Genomic DNA, 14,892 nt, shown 5'->3' on the forward strand with positions numbered 1-14,892 from the left:
TTGTCCGGCCATTTTTTCACGTTGCGTATGTTCTTATCTAACCAACCTTCGCTCTTCTTTACTTGTACAACATCAACAAACAAGAACGGTTCAACCTTATGACAATTACATTTTCTGCGAGACAAAAAAAATGTTTATAACTACTGTGGCTATTTAAACAAAAGACATAATAAGTTAATAACATAAGAAAAGCCAATGCTTTTGTGTTTGACTTCTTGAAAGATTAAAATGATCCACGTTGTTCTAAATGGCCCTTGATACAAGTATATAATACTCTCTCCGTTTCTAAAAAATCCACCTTTTGGAAAAAACCTTTAATTCAAAAAATACATTTTTTGTGTTTTCAATATATTGATTAATGATAAATTCTGCATTTCAAAAATATAATTGCATTTATTAAAAATTTATTGGTTAAAATTTATAGAAAATAGTTCATTAAGAAAAATAATGCATTAGTAACTACAATTTTATATTTTTTTTAATAATTGTGAAAAACTTGAAATATACATCTTTTAGAAACAAAGAGAGTATTGAACTAGGAAAAAACATTTTTTCAAAAAGAAAAAAACTAGGGAAAAACCTTAATGTAGAGATATTGTAGACTTATGAATTGTATTTTAAAATATTTTTTCATACTAGATGTGTTATCCTATTTTATAATTTTGTAACCCTTGGCGTGTACCATATGGGTCACCACTATTCACTAGGAAGAGTAGGCATGGGCGTTCGGGTATCCGTTGGCGTTTGGATCGGGTTTTTCAGATTTTCGGGTTTTCGGGTTTACGCCTCTAAATCCCATACTAAAATTTTATTAGTATGGGTCGGGTTCGGATAATAATAATTCGGGGTTCGGTTCAAAATTGTATTGCTTCCTAAAATCATAAAGTAACCATATATTATTCGGATTCAGGTTACATCGGTTCGGTTCGGATATAACCAAAGTAAAAAACAAAAACTTAAAGAAAAACATAAAGAAAAACATCTAAATTAAATAAAAATTAATCTCTCACACATAAATTTGATGTAATAATAATAAAATGTTAGATCAAGCATGAAAACAAACATCATTTGTAAACAATATGTATTACTTTATAGAGAGTAGACTTGTTATTTCAATGAACAAATTATAAAGTATCTATTTATAAGTACTGAAAGCAATTATAAATTTTTTGATATTTATTACTATATATCATATTATCATAAATATTGAATTCAATAATTGAAATACTTATATATATATATATATATATATATATATATATATTTCAAATATTTATATTAATTATTATTTTCGGATTTTTCGGGTTATCCGTTCGGGTTCGGTTAATAACACTTCGGGTTTGGATATTTTTTATACCACCCTACAAAATTCGTTCGGATATTTTTATATTTTGGGTCGGATAATGGATCGGATTTTTCGGTTCGGGTTCAGTTCGGATTTCGGGTTCCGAATTTTATGCCTAGGCGGCTAGGCCTAAGGAAGAGTCTTAAAGAAACTACCAGGTTAGATTTGAAATATTAAAAGGAGGATTGGCCGCATATCTCAATAGTAGCCACATGTGCTCTTTCTTGCACATTGTATATGAAGATCTGGTTCGCTTCTCACTTCTCTCTCGAAGTCAAAACTTTCCTTCCCTATTGAAACATAACTAAAAAAAAAAAACACAATGTCTATTCAAATCTCATTTACAATCCTATCTCTCGCGATCCTCTCGGTCTTACTAGCTTCCTGCGGCGTCACGGCGAAGGTGGTTGATCAGAACCTAGCGGAATGGAAGATGTTCGAGCGGTGGCTTGTGGAGAACCACAAGAACTACAACGGTCTAGGAGATGAGAAGGATAAGCGGTTCCAGATCTTCATGGACAACGCGAGGTTCGTGCAAGAGCACAACTCTGCCCCGAACCAGAGCTACCAACTCGGGTTGACCCGGTTCGCTGATCTGACCAACGAAGAGTTTCGAGCCGTTTACTTGAGGAAGAAGATGGAGAGGAGGACTAGGGTTCCGGTGGAGTCAGAGAGGTATCTACACAAGGTTGGAGATAGCTTGCCTGATGAAGTTGACTGGAGAGCCAAAGGTGCCGTTGTTCCCGTCAGAGATCAAGGAGAATGTGGTATGATATGAGAATGTGGTCCGGACCGGATCTGGAATTTTGGTAGAGTTAGACAACCAATTGGGTTCATTCAGATTTAGAATTTTCGAATTTATAAATTTTACCCCCGTTCAGATATTATAAAAGTTCAGCTTGGGTTATAAATATTATTTTAAGAATTCAATAAAAAGGGATTTTTTTTAATAATTGTGAAGTTTTTCCTATGTACATAATAATCTCAAAAAAAAAATTGGGAACTAAAACCAATAGAGCATGTGGTAGTTGCGTTTAACGTTTCGGGCTGATAGTGAAAATAATGATTTATTTATTGGCAAATAAATAGGAAGTAGTTGGGCGTTTTCGACGACTGGAGCGATTGAAGGAATGCACCAGATCAAGACAGGGGAGTTAGTACCTCTGTCGGCGCAAGAACTTATTGATTGTGACAAAAATTACAATGAGGGATGTGGTGGTGGTCTCATGGACGCGGCTTTTATCTTCATTATTGACAATGGTGGTCTTGACACAGAGGAAGATTACCCTTACACGGCCACTGATACTAACAGATGCAATTCCGACAAGGTACAAAAACCGTTAAATCATGTTTTATTATTTTTTATTTTTGTGAATGAAGGTCCGTATATTCCTTAGGGTGAAGCAATTAGTGGCTCATGGGTTATGCTCTATTTTGTTCATGCAGAAGAACACTCACGTTGTTACAATCGATGGTTATGAGGATGTTCCTTGGAACGACGAGAAGTCTTTGAAGAAAGCTGTTGCTCATCAACCTGTTAGTGTTGCAATTGAAGCCGGTGGACGAGAATTCCAGCTTTACAAATCAGTAATCTACTTAAAAACAAAAATATCTTCATTTATGATTTATTTTCTTTGGCATTACCAGTTTCATTAAATGTTATGTTCGTTTCTTCAGGGTGTGTTCACAGGAGCATGCGGAACAGCGTTGGACCATGCTGCGCTAGCTGTGGGATACGGAACCTCATCAGAAGGTCAAGACTACTGGATCATCCGCGACTCAGTGGGATCGAACTGGGGAGAGAGCGGATACATTAAGCTTCAACGTAACGTCAATGATTCGGCAGGGAAATGTGGTGTGGCGATGTTGGCTTCTTACCCTACCAGATCTGTTGTTTGTGACAAGTCTTACAGTTGTCCAGACAAGTCCACTTGTTGTTGTGTCAGTGAGAACAAAGGAAAATGTGATAGCTGGGGATGTTGTCCGTTTGAGTCAGCCATTTGCTGTGAGAACGGCTCTAGCTGCTGCCCTCAGTTATACCCTGTCTGTGCGAAGGATGGTACTTGTAGAATGGTTAGTTTATTCTTCTTCTCTCTTATGGCTTAAAGAGTTTAAAACATTTTATGTTTTTGTTTGTTACTTTTGACTGATTTAATTTATGAAATTTTGGACAGAAGGCAAACAGTCCGTTAAGTGTAAAAGCTTTAACCCGAAGCCCAGCGACTGCGACCAGTAAGGCTAGTAACGTGCTTGTGAGCAGCGCTTGAGGAGAGACAAACGAATAAAGTAACTGTTTAGTGTGTTGAGCTTTGTAGTCCAAGTGTCCTAGATCAAGTCTTTTGTTTTTGGAAACTTGAAGATTGGATCATAGTTTGATTTAATATTCAAATGTTATCTTGGATTTGATTTGATTCATCTTCCTCGAGTAATAAGATTTGACAGCCTTTTAACATAAGGCTCACAAGCTTCTGTTTATTTTGATAATTAGTTAATCTGAACCTATCCGCTGCTTATGTTGTGCGAAAGATAAATGAGAACTAAAACGCTTCCCTCATGGGTCATGGCTAAGACAAAGCAGAGTTTGATAAAGAATAAACCCTTGAATCTACATGCCTTACCTTAAAATGAACGATGATACCATGATTCTAGATGTTCCTAGTCTTTGAAGAAAGCTATATTACTCATCAAAAATGTTAATTAGTGTTTTCATTGAAATGTATAGCCCAAGTCTTGAATCCTTACAACACTGGTAGTAGTCTCTAGCTACACTGTCAGTAATAAAACCTTTGATTCTTTTTTCATTTGATCTTGGTTTTCTTGAAACCGAATTTTATGTTCTATATTTACAAGAATAATATTATATTCCCTCATTTTTTAAAGATGGATTTTTGTGATGTTTTTATACACTATTTCTAAGTTCATAATTTTTAAGTATGAATTTTTTTATTATGTGAAACCAATGATAAAACAATAATTTAATCAATTTCGAGGATTAGTAATTTTTATGAAATATTTTTTTAAAAAATATTTAAGAAACGGCCAGAATATAAAATTTGTTAGTTAAATTTTTTTTCTGTTAGTTTGATGTTGAAACGGAAAAATTGATGAGAAAAAAAAATGAAAATAAAGTCGAGAGATCACGTGCCACGTTCAGTCCACCATCAAAACGAGTGATTAAATTTACTGTTGACCGCAACTCTCACGTGAATTTGATCTCCGATCCGATCCCCAATCGAATATCTGAAATCCTCGCTCGAGCCCTAGCCCCCCCGTCGAATCTCTCTACTCGTTCGTTCCACCGAGCTTTCTTCCTTTGGATCTAATTCTCGATCTATGAGGCCTTTCCCCTAGCTCTTATCCTTTCAATCTCTTCAATTTGGTTATGCCTCTGTGATTTCTTGTGATCTCATTTCGAACGCTTCACATTCGATCTCTATGGTTTTAGGGCTCTAGCATTTGCCTTTCTGCTTATTGATGAGTTTCATGTAGTGGTGATCATCGCCCATTGATCAACTCGTCAAATATGCATCTTCTTGGGAGTAGTAGGCATATTACAATGGTCTTGTTTAACGGCTTAGAACAAGGATGTGATGATATTTATAACAATCTGCCAAGTCACGTTTTTTTTTGTTGCTTCTTGTTTACATTTTAGCTTGATTTTGATGTTGAAGTTTCTATGATTGTGTTTTAATGTATTGTTTTTGAATATGATGCCTGCAGAAAAAAGGACTTGCAACATTGATAAAATTCACATTTTGGATTCGGAGTTAGAAACAAACCATGTCGTCTGATTCACCTGCTACTACTGGAACACCAGATGCTCCTCCTCCTCCTCCTCCTGCTGCTGCTGTACAAGCTGGAACAACAGATGATTCACCTAAAGGAGTAGCTTCAAAGCTATCCGCCTCTGGGATCTCAACATGGGCCAAAAGCTTGAAAGTTCCTCAGCCTTTCTCTTCCGCAAGAACTGATTCTGATGACGTCGACAACGCTGAAAAGTCCGCCTTTGCTAAATTCACTAGTGGGTTAGGGCTTCGTTTGTCTCCGAAGTCTCCTCAACCAGATGAGACCAACGAAGGAACTTCGTCTGCGGAAGCGCAAACCAGTTTTATTGGGACGATTACGAAAGGTTTGGTGGATACATCGAAGAATGCTGTCAAGGCAGTACAGGTTAAGGCTCGCCATGCTGTGTCCCAGAACAAAAGAAGATACCAGGTGCAACTCTGACTTACACAATTACTTCCTTGCTAGCTTTCTTTATTTGTCTGAAATTAAATGTTTATTTTTTTGCTCGGCTTGTGGTTCAGGAAGGAGGGTTTGATTTGGATCTGACGTACATAACAGAGAACATTATTGCAATGGGGTTTCCTGCTGGTGATATGAGTTCTGGCTTTTTTGGATATGTCGAGGTTAGTCAATTACTAAGCTTGTAATCCTTACCCCTGGATCTGCTCTATTTTTGTTTTACGTTTAAAGTGGCCAATGAATTTTTCTAAACATTCATGCAGGGTTTCTACCGCAACCATATGGAAGAAGTTATCGACTTTCTTGAAACTCAACACAAGGTACTGCTAGTTTTTTTGTTAGCAAAGCTTGGTTTGCATTTTCGATGTTCATATTTCAGTAATAGCTAATGTGTCTCTAAAGTATTTATAAGTGTGTTAGTTACTTTGGTTTCTTATGATTTCTTTCTTTTTGTAGGGAAAATACAAGGTTTACAATCTTTGTTCAGAGAGGTTGTATGATGTATCGCTATTTGAAGGGAAGGTATGTAATAGCCAATTCATATTTCTTCCTATTTTTCCTTGCATTTGACCAACGTATGATTTCCTTGCGTATTATGTGCCTTAGTCAAAATTAAGGAAACTTGTTCCATAGACCACTGCACTACGTCTAGTTACTGGAACTCGGAGTTACTTATAGAATAGTTAGATATAAACAATGGTTCTGTACAATATTGTGATAGTTTACTCATTTTTTTTAAACCTGAAATGTTGGACGTATATGTAAAAAAGCCTCCTGCATTGAAGTTGTTCAATTGTCCGTTCCAAATGCTTTCTGTTTCTAAGGCTGATAGCTGTATTCACATTATGCAGGCACAATTGTAAACTAGTTTCCCTCCTTTTGTAGTTTAGTGTCCCTAAACATCCTTTTTCCACTAATAATTCTTGCGTCCAGGTGGCCAGTTTCCCATTTGACGATCATAATTGCCCACCGATCCATTTGATTACCTCATTTTGCCAAAGTGCATACTCGTGGTTAAAGGAGGACATAGAGAATGTTGTGGCTGTTCATTGTAAGGCGGGAATGGCGAGGACAGGGCTTATGATATGTAGTCTTCTGCTGTATCTGAAGGTAAATCATTATCATAACATTGTATAAACCTTAGTCAAACACATGGAACTAATCATGTTTCTTTTTCTTGTTTAGTTTTTTCCGACTGCCGAAGAGTGTATGGACTTCTACAATCAGAAACGATGTGTGGATGCAAAAGGGCTTGTGCTACCTAGCCAAATTGTAAGTCTAGTTTTGCAAATTTTATAACTAAATCGCTCATAGAAACGTTCTTCGCTCTTCTGCTTACTATTGAGTCTACTTAATTATTATTTGTAGAGATATGTTAAATACTTTGAACGCATTTTAACCTACTTCAACGGGGAAAATCAACCAGGCCGCAAGTAAGCTGATTTATCGTATACTTCAATGCTGCATACAGTTCTGTATTGTCATGGTAAAATTTCTTTTATTTAGGTGTATGGTTAGGGGATTCCGGCTCCATAGGTGTCCCTATTGGATTAGGCCATCCATCACCATTTCAGATCACAATGGTGAGTTGGTCGATCATTGTTTCGTGACAACTGGTATTATGCTGAGCTGATATCTTCTTGTAACTTATATGCAGGGGTTCTCTTTACCACGAAAAAGCATCCTCGAACCAAGGATTTATCGGTAGGCCACTGTCTATTGCTATCAAGTTTTCTGTTAAAGCCTTTGTGAATTTGCATTGTATGGTTAAGTGAAACCTTCATTTGCTTTTGCAGCCTGAAGACTTTTGGTTCAGTGCCCCAAAGAAAGGGGTTATGGTCTTTGCCCTACCTGGAGAGCCAGGTCTAACAGAGTTAGCTGGGGACTTTAAAATCCATTTTCACGCCAATCAAGGAGATTTTTACTGGTTGGGAAGCTAATTCCTCGTTATCCACAAATCCATTACCAAATACAGCTTTTTGCTTTTCTGCTTGTCTCACGGACTAGCTTTTCTGTTTTTTTTTTAATTTGTTCTCAGCTGGATGAACACAACAATGATGGAAAACAGAGTGATTCTGAAAACCAGTGAGCTCGATGGTTTTGATAAGGTAATAATATTACTCAGCTTGACTTTGTGTGTTTGGTCCTATCCATCAATTCCTCGGTTTGAAATGGTAACATACCTTTTGTGTGTGGCCTTTGTACTAATACAGAGGAAGCTACCTTCGCCTGGATTTATGGTGGAAGTTGTTCTTGCTGATATTGACACAACAATCCCTGCAAACCCTAGCTCTGAACCAGCATCAAAGGCACAGGAAGAATCTTCAGCAGCTAATTCTTCTCCTGCAGAGGGTGTCACACCGGTTCCTGAACCTAATAAAGAAACAGAGAACCCTGATAAGGACGATGTGTTCTCTGATAATGAAACAGAGTCAACGGGCCCGACCAAAACCACACCATCAGCTTCTTCTCAAACCACAGAAGCCAAACATAGCGCAGATGAAACTTCTGCTCTAGCTCGTGCGACCGAGAAAGTGTCTATATCTGGAAACAAGGGACCATCTCAGGCGGTGCAAGGAGCAGTTAGCAAGGCTGAAGCGACAGAGAAACCTACTGGGTCTGTGGTCAACGCGTCAAGCTCAGAGAGTAGTGAGTTCAAGGTTATGGCGGCTGATGCATCTGTGTTCTCGTTTGGAGATGAAGACGACTACGAAAGCGACTGAAGAATGATGAACAAAAGAGAAGGCAGGTAGGTGTGTGTGTGTACATAAAAACAGGGAATGTTAAACCAGTCAAGTCAGAAGATGGAATCCATTCAATGTGTTGTGGTTTCTTGTTGTTACGTTGAATATGGCCTTTTTGGCTTTATACATTATGGTTCTTTTTCCTCAAAATATTACTGCACGATTGCTTACGTCTTTAATTTTGTATTGCGAAACTATTGTTTGAAATAATAAAACTATGCATTATCCACCAAAAAAGAATCTAGAGGCTCATTTGATATGTTATTGAGTAATATAATCATTAATACAGACAGAAATTAAGGTTGTATTTTTTCTTGGTTTAGCCTTTATTGTTAAGAAAAGTTATTCAATTAAAACTAAAAACAGTAAAAGGTCTTCCTGGAAGAAAATAGTTTGATTCCATCTCTCTGGGAGAATCACTTCATTAAGCGAATCAGCAATTCGCATGCTACGTTTACGTGGTAGCACACTATGTGGGTGTGAATTAATTAAAAAAAAAATTAAAGCAAAACAATATTATTTTTTGAAATCTTAACAATGCCTTGCTAGTATAAAACAAAATTTATTTAAAATCAAATGATCTGAGAAATATGTAACTGTTTTCTGGACTGTTCATTTAGTATTGCATAAAAGTTAATGTATCAAGGTAAGCTAACGCATAGCCTAATGGAAGTAACTATTGCTTATTATATAATGCTTTAGGTTTGTATCTTCGGTCCATCTCATTTCCCTTTCTGATTTAACAAACTGCAGATTGTTTGGCTCCGCTACAAATGCGCTGACATGGATAGGGAGATATCAGCTTTGATGCGCTGACAAGTATCTAATTTTGTTTCACAACCTTTTTTTTGTTATCGTGATCATATTTTACAATTTTCTCAAATCATTTATAAAAGCACAAAGGAAGAAGATTAATATAAACTAGATTATGACCCGCGTTTTTGGAAACGCGGAATATTTTACGATGAAAATTTTTACTAATAACTTAACAAATATTTTGGTAACTTTTAAAGAGTGTATTTAAAATATTTTTGCATTTAAATCAGTGTTTCTAAATTCAACCCGATTGTGATTATAGCGGTTAATCTGGAGATCTGACAATTCAATTTAGGTTTTTAAAATATTCATATTAGCAAAAATCACTAAAATTCGAGACTAACCGATTGAATTGATGGATGACCAATATGTAATCTCATTTGATTTAAATTGTAATAGTTTCATAATTTGTAATCTTATAATCCAAATTTTAAAGTTCATTATTTTGCAATTTATGAAATTATGATGTTTCTACAAAATTTTAAAGAGAAAATGACAGATATAAAATATTAAGATTAATTATTGTATTGTTTGGAAACATTGATAGTAGTATAAAATATATTGTTTGGAAAAATTGATAGTAGTAAAAAATAAGTATATTGTTTGGAAATATGGATAGTAGTATAAAGAAAAAAACATTAATTATTTAATGTAGGTTTAACTATAAAGTATAAAGGTGTATTTAATTTAAAAACTTACAAAATAAATGTTAGGTCAAACATAATGTTTCTGTTTTAATAAGATAGATTCACATTTCATTCAGTTCAAGAATAATTAAAATACATTTATATCATTAAATAATTTCTATAGGGAAAGCTTTCTCAACGATATTATTGTTACAGAAAAGAAAAGAAAACCGTGTTACAAATTTTATTAAGTTATAATATTATAGTTACCACTTAGCATATTGGATAGTGGTAGTAATAAAGTTTAGAGCAAATAAACGTCTATCTCTTATCATGATCGGATTATACAATTTTCTCAAATCATTTGATTATTGAAGCACAAAAGAAAGAGATACATACAAATTCAAATTTAATTTAGTTCAAGAATAATTAAATTACATTTATATCATTACATATTTCTTTAAGGAAAGCTTTCTCAATGATATTATTATTACAGAAAAAATCATGTTGCAAATTTATAGTTATAAGATTATAGTTACCACTTAGCATATTGTATAGTGGTAGTACGTGTGATAAGGTTTAAAGCAAAGAAACGTCTATCTCTTGCAGACAACTCCCTTGCCACCTACGCCACTGGCACAACTCATCTCAGGGAGCTCCATTTTGCTCCAGCCACCGTTTCTGTCTCCGTTACCGGTAAACCTCGCGGCAGAGCAGTCAGGTGCAAAAAGTCCGGTAGTCTGGAATTCCCTGTCACCACCCATCACAGGCATGTGGACTCCAATCTTGACTCGGCTAACGTAGTTAGGCCTATAAGTCTGTCCTAAAACTCCGTCGACATTGTCGCTGAGATCTTGGAACTTGAAGCCTAAGTCGAGATGAGCTAGACAGTCATCTTCTTTTACGTCGTACCCATGGATTCTTGAATCTTCCATAGTTATTGACACCACTCTTGCTGTTATTTTAAGCAAGCCCTCTATTTCGACCTGAATATATAAATGTATATATGTACACCAAGTTATTAATGGATTACTATCAGGAATTTAAATTAGAACATATCTCTATTTTTTTATGTTTTTGATATTGTAATTTTTTAAAATGATCAACTATAATTAACAACTATTCACATAAATATACTTGAAACAACAAAATATTTGTTTTTCCTTGTTAATTAAGATATATAAATTTTTGTAGTTTGTTCCTTTTTAAGTTTAAGTGACTTGTCGCTAAAGTAATGTCTTAGGGCGTACCTCGATATTGTTAGTGTCAGCGTTGACTCGTTTAACCGAGACCTGAGGGTATACACCTGGAGAAGAAGTCCATGTGGCACCGTCTAGCTGAGGAAGCGAGATAACGTTTCCGTCGAATGAGGCGGAGATACGGTCAACTGAATCGTCCCACGTGGCGGTTTTGAGAGCTCCGACGTAGAAACGGTGAGTGCCAAAGAGGATAGCAATGGATTGGACCCATGTGAAGTCACGTGCCATACCAGGCCTACGTTTACCGATGAAATGTGCGTTGATGTGAAGGTTAGGATCGGAGATGAGGCAGAAGTTGGAGTCTTTCTTGCCGTGGAAATAAAAGGTGAGACCGTCTCCTCCGATGAAACGTGGGTCTTGGCAAACAGATCCTGGCTTGTCACAATCTGTATATATCACAAGGTATCATGATTTAGCATGTATTACGTTAGTACATAACTAAATAACAAATTAAGGAGTACAATTAAGGAGGATGGAGAGGACATACTGCAAAGAGGTTTGCAAGTGACGCAATCGACTTCACAAGAACGGGGACAAGCGGCGGGGCAACTGTATTCGACTCCATAACAAGGAGAGCCCTTCTTCTTACACCTCGCCCTTCTGACTCCTGCGCCTGCCTCCCCGTCTGATGGTGGGGTTGGAGTAGGAGAAGATGGAGGAACGTAAGGAGGAGAGTTTGGAGCACTTGGAACAGGGACGGAAGGAGAAGGAGTTGCGGGAGTAGACCCTGGAGGAGTTGGGGATGATGGAGGTGTGGGAGTGGGACTTGGAACGGAGGGAGTAGGGGTTGCTGGTGGGGAATATGGAGGGACTGGTGGGGTGGGAGTATCAGGGCTTGGGACGGATGGGGTAGGAGGAGTGGGAGTGACGTCGGGAGGACTTGGTACAGCCGGTGTAGGAGGAGTGGGAGTAACATCAGGAGGGGTTGGCACAGCTGGTGTGGGAGAAGGAGGTGGTGGTGAAGAAGGTGGAGTAGGACTTGGCACAGCTGGTGTGGGAGAAGGAGGTGGTGGTGAAGATGGTGGAGTAGGACTTGGCACTGCCGGTGTAGGAGACGGAGGTGGTGGTGAAACTGGTGGAGTAGGAATTGGAACAGACGGTGTAGGAGTAGGAGGTGGTGGTGAAACTGGCGGAACAGGAGCCGGAGGAGGTGGCGAAACTGGCGGAACAGGTGCTGGAGGCATAGGAGTGGGAGTAGGATAAGGAGTAGGCGTGACTGGAGGTGGTGGTGAAACTGGCGGAACAGGAGCCGGAGGTGGAGGTGAAACTGGCGGAACAGGAGCCGGAGGAGGTGGTGAAACTGGCGGAACAGGTGCCGGAGGCATAGGAGTGGGAGTAGGATAAGAAGGAGTAGGCGTGACTGGAGGTGGTGGTGAGACTGGTGGAACAGGAACCGGAGGTGGTGGTGAAACAGGTGGAACCGGAGCAGGAGGAGTGTCTCCGCCATCATCCCCGGGGGAAGAAGGACCACATATGGGCTTGCAAGAAACACATTCGACATGACAAGTGTCGGGGCAGAACTTGGGACAAACATGTTCTAAGTTGTAACAATGTTTGTACTTCTTGATCTTACAAGTTGCATGGCTTGGCTTAGTCAAGCCAGGGGGTTGAGCCATAGTTAGTACGAGGGATGCAAGGAGTATGCATCCCAACATTTGGAGTGTCGTGTGTTTGGCTAGATCCATTGCCAAACTTGACAGAAGATTTTAAAATACGTGTTTCTTTATTCACTCGTTGTGTGTGTTAGGATTTATTGTTTTGATGGTATGAAATTATGAATGATGGTGTAGTTCAATTGCTATGATTAGGTTTATATAGATAGAAATGTTGAATTTTTAAATACCAAGTTGAGGTCTTTTTTTATTACTTCTATCAAGGGTTCCTAAAACTATGGAGTATTGCTTACCTTTTGGGATAGCTACGCAATTTAACGAATATTAACACCTTTATACGGTGCACAAACAAGACTATATTCTACACATACGTGCTTCAGAATTTTTATTAATCGCAAAAATGTTTCTAAATGTGAATTAGTATGTTAAAACTTTCATAATATAATTGAGATTAAGTTGAATGTTTCTAATAAATCCAGCCAATGGAGGTGGATTTCAAAAAAGAGGACAAAATTTTAGCATAGTCTTTTTTGAACCTTCTTTTGTTCTATAGTTATACAGTATATTGGTAAGTCGAGGAGCTGTCATCGATGATGATCTAACTAAATTTCTAGAAAAATATCAAATATTATGTATCGTATAAATGATCATTAATTTAGTTAACAATTAAGGAATTAGAAAAGGGTTTGTTAAAAGTTAGAAACTATATGTACAGTGTCAGCGTCAACCATCAAGTTCCGCATACATCTATCTAAATTATTAAAACTAAAGTACATTTTGTACTTAATCCTAAGTTTTCCTCAATATTTACCATTCTATGCCACTAGAATTAAAACACAATCGTTTAACACATCTTAACCCATTATTTTGCTTTCTATAAATCGACAAAAGAAAAATGATTGCTTAGCCCAATATAATATCAGTTCCCTTTTTATTCGGCTTACTGTCTACGTTTACAATTACTGGACTTTAGGTAAATCTCTTTTAGTATTTGTTATAATGGGCCATTAAGTCAATTTGATTGAGCAAAAGTTAGACACACCAGACATACTTGATCGATTTTATTAAAATATACTGTTTTGGTGATAAAGAGATAATTTTGTGCTTTTCTGTCAATAAAGACTTATTTATGACTAAACCATTATTTAAAGTCAGATCCAGTAGAAGATTAATTTATAAATCATAAATACTAAAATTTTGATATTTAATTAATTCTGGTTCGGGTTTGATACTTCTTTTTGGATCGGAATCGATTCGATCTTTTGGATTCGGATTTTTTGTCCAACTCCAATACTAACATGAAAAATAACATAATTTATGTAAATATACGAAAACATACATCCGCACGGGCGTGCGAATCAAAATCTAGTATTAATTAAACTAGGCAATCGATGCAAACTGCAAAGTATATGGATATCTACCAAATGGTTAGAAAGAGTTTCGATTCCACTTTATGCAATTACTAAGTTATACATTATTGAGTATTATAAATGCGATACATATTAACTATACGTATCGGTACAGACAAGTTTATGGGGGAATCACTTACCTATGAAGTGATCTGCATGCTACTTTTGTGTGGTAGCACATTTTTGCTGATACTCATATAACGTTAAAATAAATAAAAAGATAAACTTAGTAGTAATTAAGTGAAGCAATTCTTTGCTAGTTGTAAAAAAATTCATATCGAATTTATATTATTGGCTTATTGGTTTATCCCTGCTAAATTTTTTTTGTCAGCAAATAAATTTATTAAAATGTAATTAACATTAATTAGTTTATCTGTATAAAGACGAGGACATTAGAGAGGAGAGCATTTGACTTTTGGGGGGATCACATGATGAAAACGACAATGATAAGTTAAGCCATAACAACACCTTTACAGCTATGTTTTCTTTTTCTACATTGTCTTCTATTTGAAGAAAACCTAGAAATAATGTAATTCTCTGTTAGCGTTAACATATCGTCAAAATTAATACTACTAGTAGTTTGTTTCTAAATAATGAAGCTTTTATATGTAATTCACTTGGCATGCTTTCGACTTTTTGTTTCAAGGAGGCACCGACTACAAGTCTAATTTAACTATATAGTATATATTTTTATTTGCCCTGCAATATACAATGCCCTGCAATATTTATTTGAATTTGAGATTTTAAGATCGAAAGAATAATCAAAGCTTAAAACCTATATTTTACTGTAAAACCCATACGAAACCTAGATTTTAAGATATTAGTTTCCATTGTA

The 14,892-nt window shown here is 36.6% G+C and overlaps 3 protein-coding genes across 4 annotated transcripts; 2 read left to right on the plus strand and 1 right to left on the minus strand.

Moving 5' to 3' along the window:
* The first annotated feature begins 1,545 nt into the window (after nucleotides 1-1,545).
* Nucleotides 1,546-3,751, plus strand: LOC108805590 (probable cysteine protease RD21C). 2 transcript variants are annotated; one of them, XM_018577511.2, is made up of 5 exons: nucleotides 1,546-2,112; nucleotides 2,435-2,673; nucleotides 2,792-2,932; nucleotides 3,023-3,418; nucleotides 3,520-3,751. In XM_018577511.2, the coding sequence occupies exons 1-5, from the start codon at nucleotides 1,668-1,670 to the stop codon at nucleotides 3,610-3,612; spliced, it is 1,314 nt and encodes a 437-aa protein (XP_018433013.1). In that variant the 5' UTR covers nucleotides 1,546-1,667; the 3' UTR covers nucleotides 3,613-3,751. The 2 variants fall into 2 exon arrangements, with proteins under 2 accessions (XP_018433013.1, XP_018433014.1); XM_018577512.2 differs by having other exon boundaries at nucleotides 3,523-3,751.
* A 760-nt stretch (nucleotides 3,752-4,511) lies between these two features.
* On the plus strand, nucleotides 4,512-8,508 carry LOC108813177 (phosphatidylinositol 3,4,5-trisphosphate 3-phosphatase and protein-tyrosine-phosphatase PTEN2A). The gene is made up of 13 exons (XM_018585655.2): nucleotides 4,512-4,724; nucleotides 5,066-5,560; nucleotides 5,653-5,754; nucleotides 5,854-5,910; nucleotides 6,047-6,112; nucleotides 6,524-6,700; nucleotides 6,776-6,862; nucleotides 6,959-7,023; nucleotides 7,097-7,173; nucleotides 7,248-7,294; nucleotides 7,387-7,517; nucleotides 7,629-7,698; nucleotides 7,804-8,508. Exons 2-13 carry the CDS (start codon nucleotides 5,126-5,128, stop codon nucleotides 8,311-8,313), a joined length of 1,824 nt encoding a protein of 607 aa, XP_018441157.2. The 5' UTR covers nucleotides 4,512-4,724; nucleotides 5,066-5,125; the 3' UTR covers nucleotides 8,314-8,508.
* A 1,705-nt stretch (nucleotides 8,509-10,213) lies between these two features.
* Nucleotides 10,214-12,814, minus strand: LOC108807705 (extensin-like). The gene is made up of 3 exons (XM_018579957.2): nucleotides 11,523-12,814; nucleotides 11,027-11,421; nucleotides 10,214-10,762 (listed from the first exon to the last, which is right to left on the minus strand). The coding sequence occupies exons 1-3, from the start codon at nucleotides 12,718-12,720 to the stop codon at nucleotides 10,373-10,375; spliced, it is 1,983 nt and encodes a 660-aa protein (XP_018435459.2). The 5' UTR covers nucleotides 12,721-12,814; the 3' UTR covers nucleotides 10,214-10,372.
* Nucleotides 12,815-14,892: the final 2,078 nt, after the last annotated feature.

This window comes from Raphanus sativus, chromosome 6, assembly GCF_000801105.2.
Source record: "Raphanus sativus cultivar WK10039 chromosome 6, ASM80110v3, whole genome shotgun sequence".
NCBI lineage: Eukaryota > Viridiplantae > Streptophyta > Magnoliopsida > Brassicales > Brassicaceae > Raphanus > Raphanus sativus.

Bases quoted from the DNA above. Each gene is read 5' to 3' on its own strand.
- LOC108805590 (XM_018577511.2), top strand. From the start codon at position 1,668: ATGTCTATTCAAATCTCATTTACAATCCTATCTCTCGCGATCCTCTCG. The intron at 2,674-2,791 runs GTACAAAAACCG...TTGTTCATGCAG, and splicing joins ACAGATGCAATTCCGACAAG to AAGAACACTCACGTTGTTAC. The intron at 3,419-3,519 runs GTTAGTTTATTC...AATTTTGGACAG, and splicing joins AGGATGGTACTTGTAGAATG to AAGGCAAACAGTCCGTTAAG.
- LOC108813177 (XM_018585655.2), top strand. From the start codon at position 5,126: ATGTCGTCTGATTCACCTGCTACTACTGGAACACCAGATGCTCCTCCT. The intron at 7,295-7,386 runs GTAGGCCACTGT...TTGCTTTTGCAG, and splicing joins CTCGAACCAAGGATTTATCG to CCTGAAGACTTTTGGTTCAG. The intron at 7,518-7,628 runs GTTGGGAAGCTA...ATTTGTTCTCAG, and splicing joins AATCAAGGAGATTTTTACTG to CTGGATGAACACAACAATGA.
- LOC108807705 (XM_018579957.2), bottom strand. From the start codon at position 12,720: ATGGATCTAGCCAAACACACGACACTCCAAATGTTGGGATGCATACTC. The intron at 11,422-11,522 runs GTATGTCCTCTC...TGATATATACAG, and splicing joins CACTTGCAAACCTCTTTGCA to ATTGTGACAAGCCAGGATCT. The intron at 10,763-11,026 runs GTACGCCCTAAG...TTATATATTCAG, and splicing joins CTGACACTAACAATATCGAG to GTCGAAATAGAGGGCTTGCT.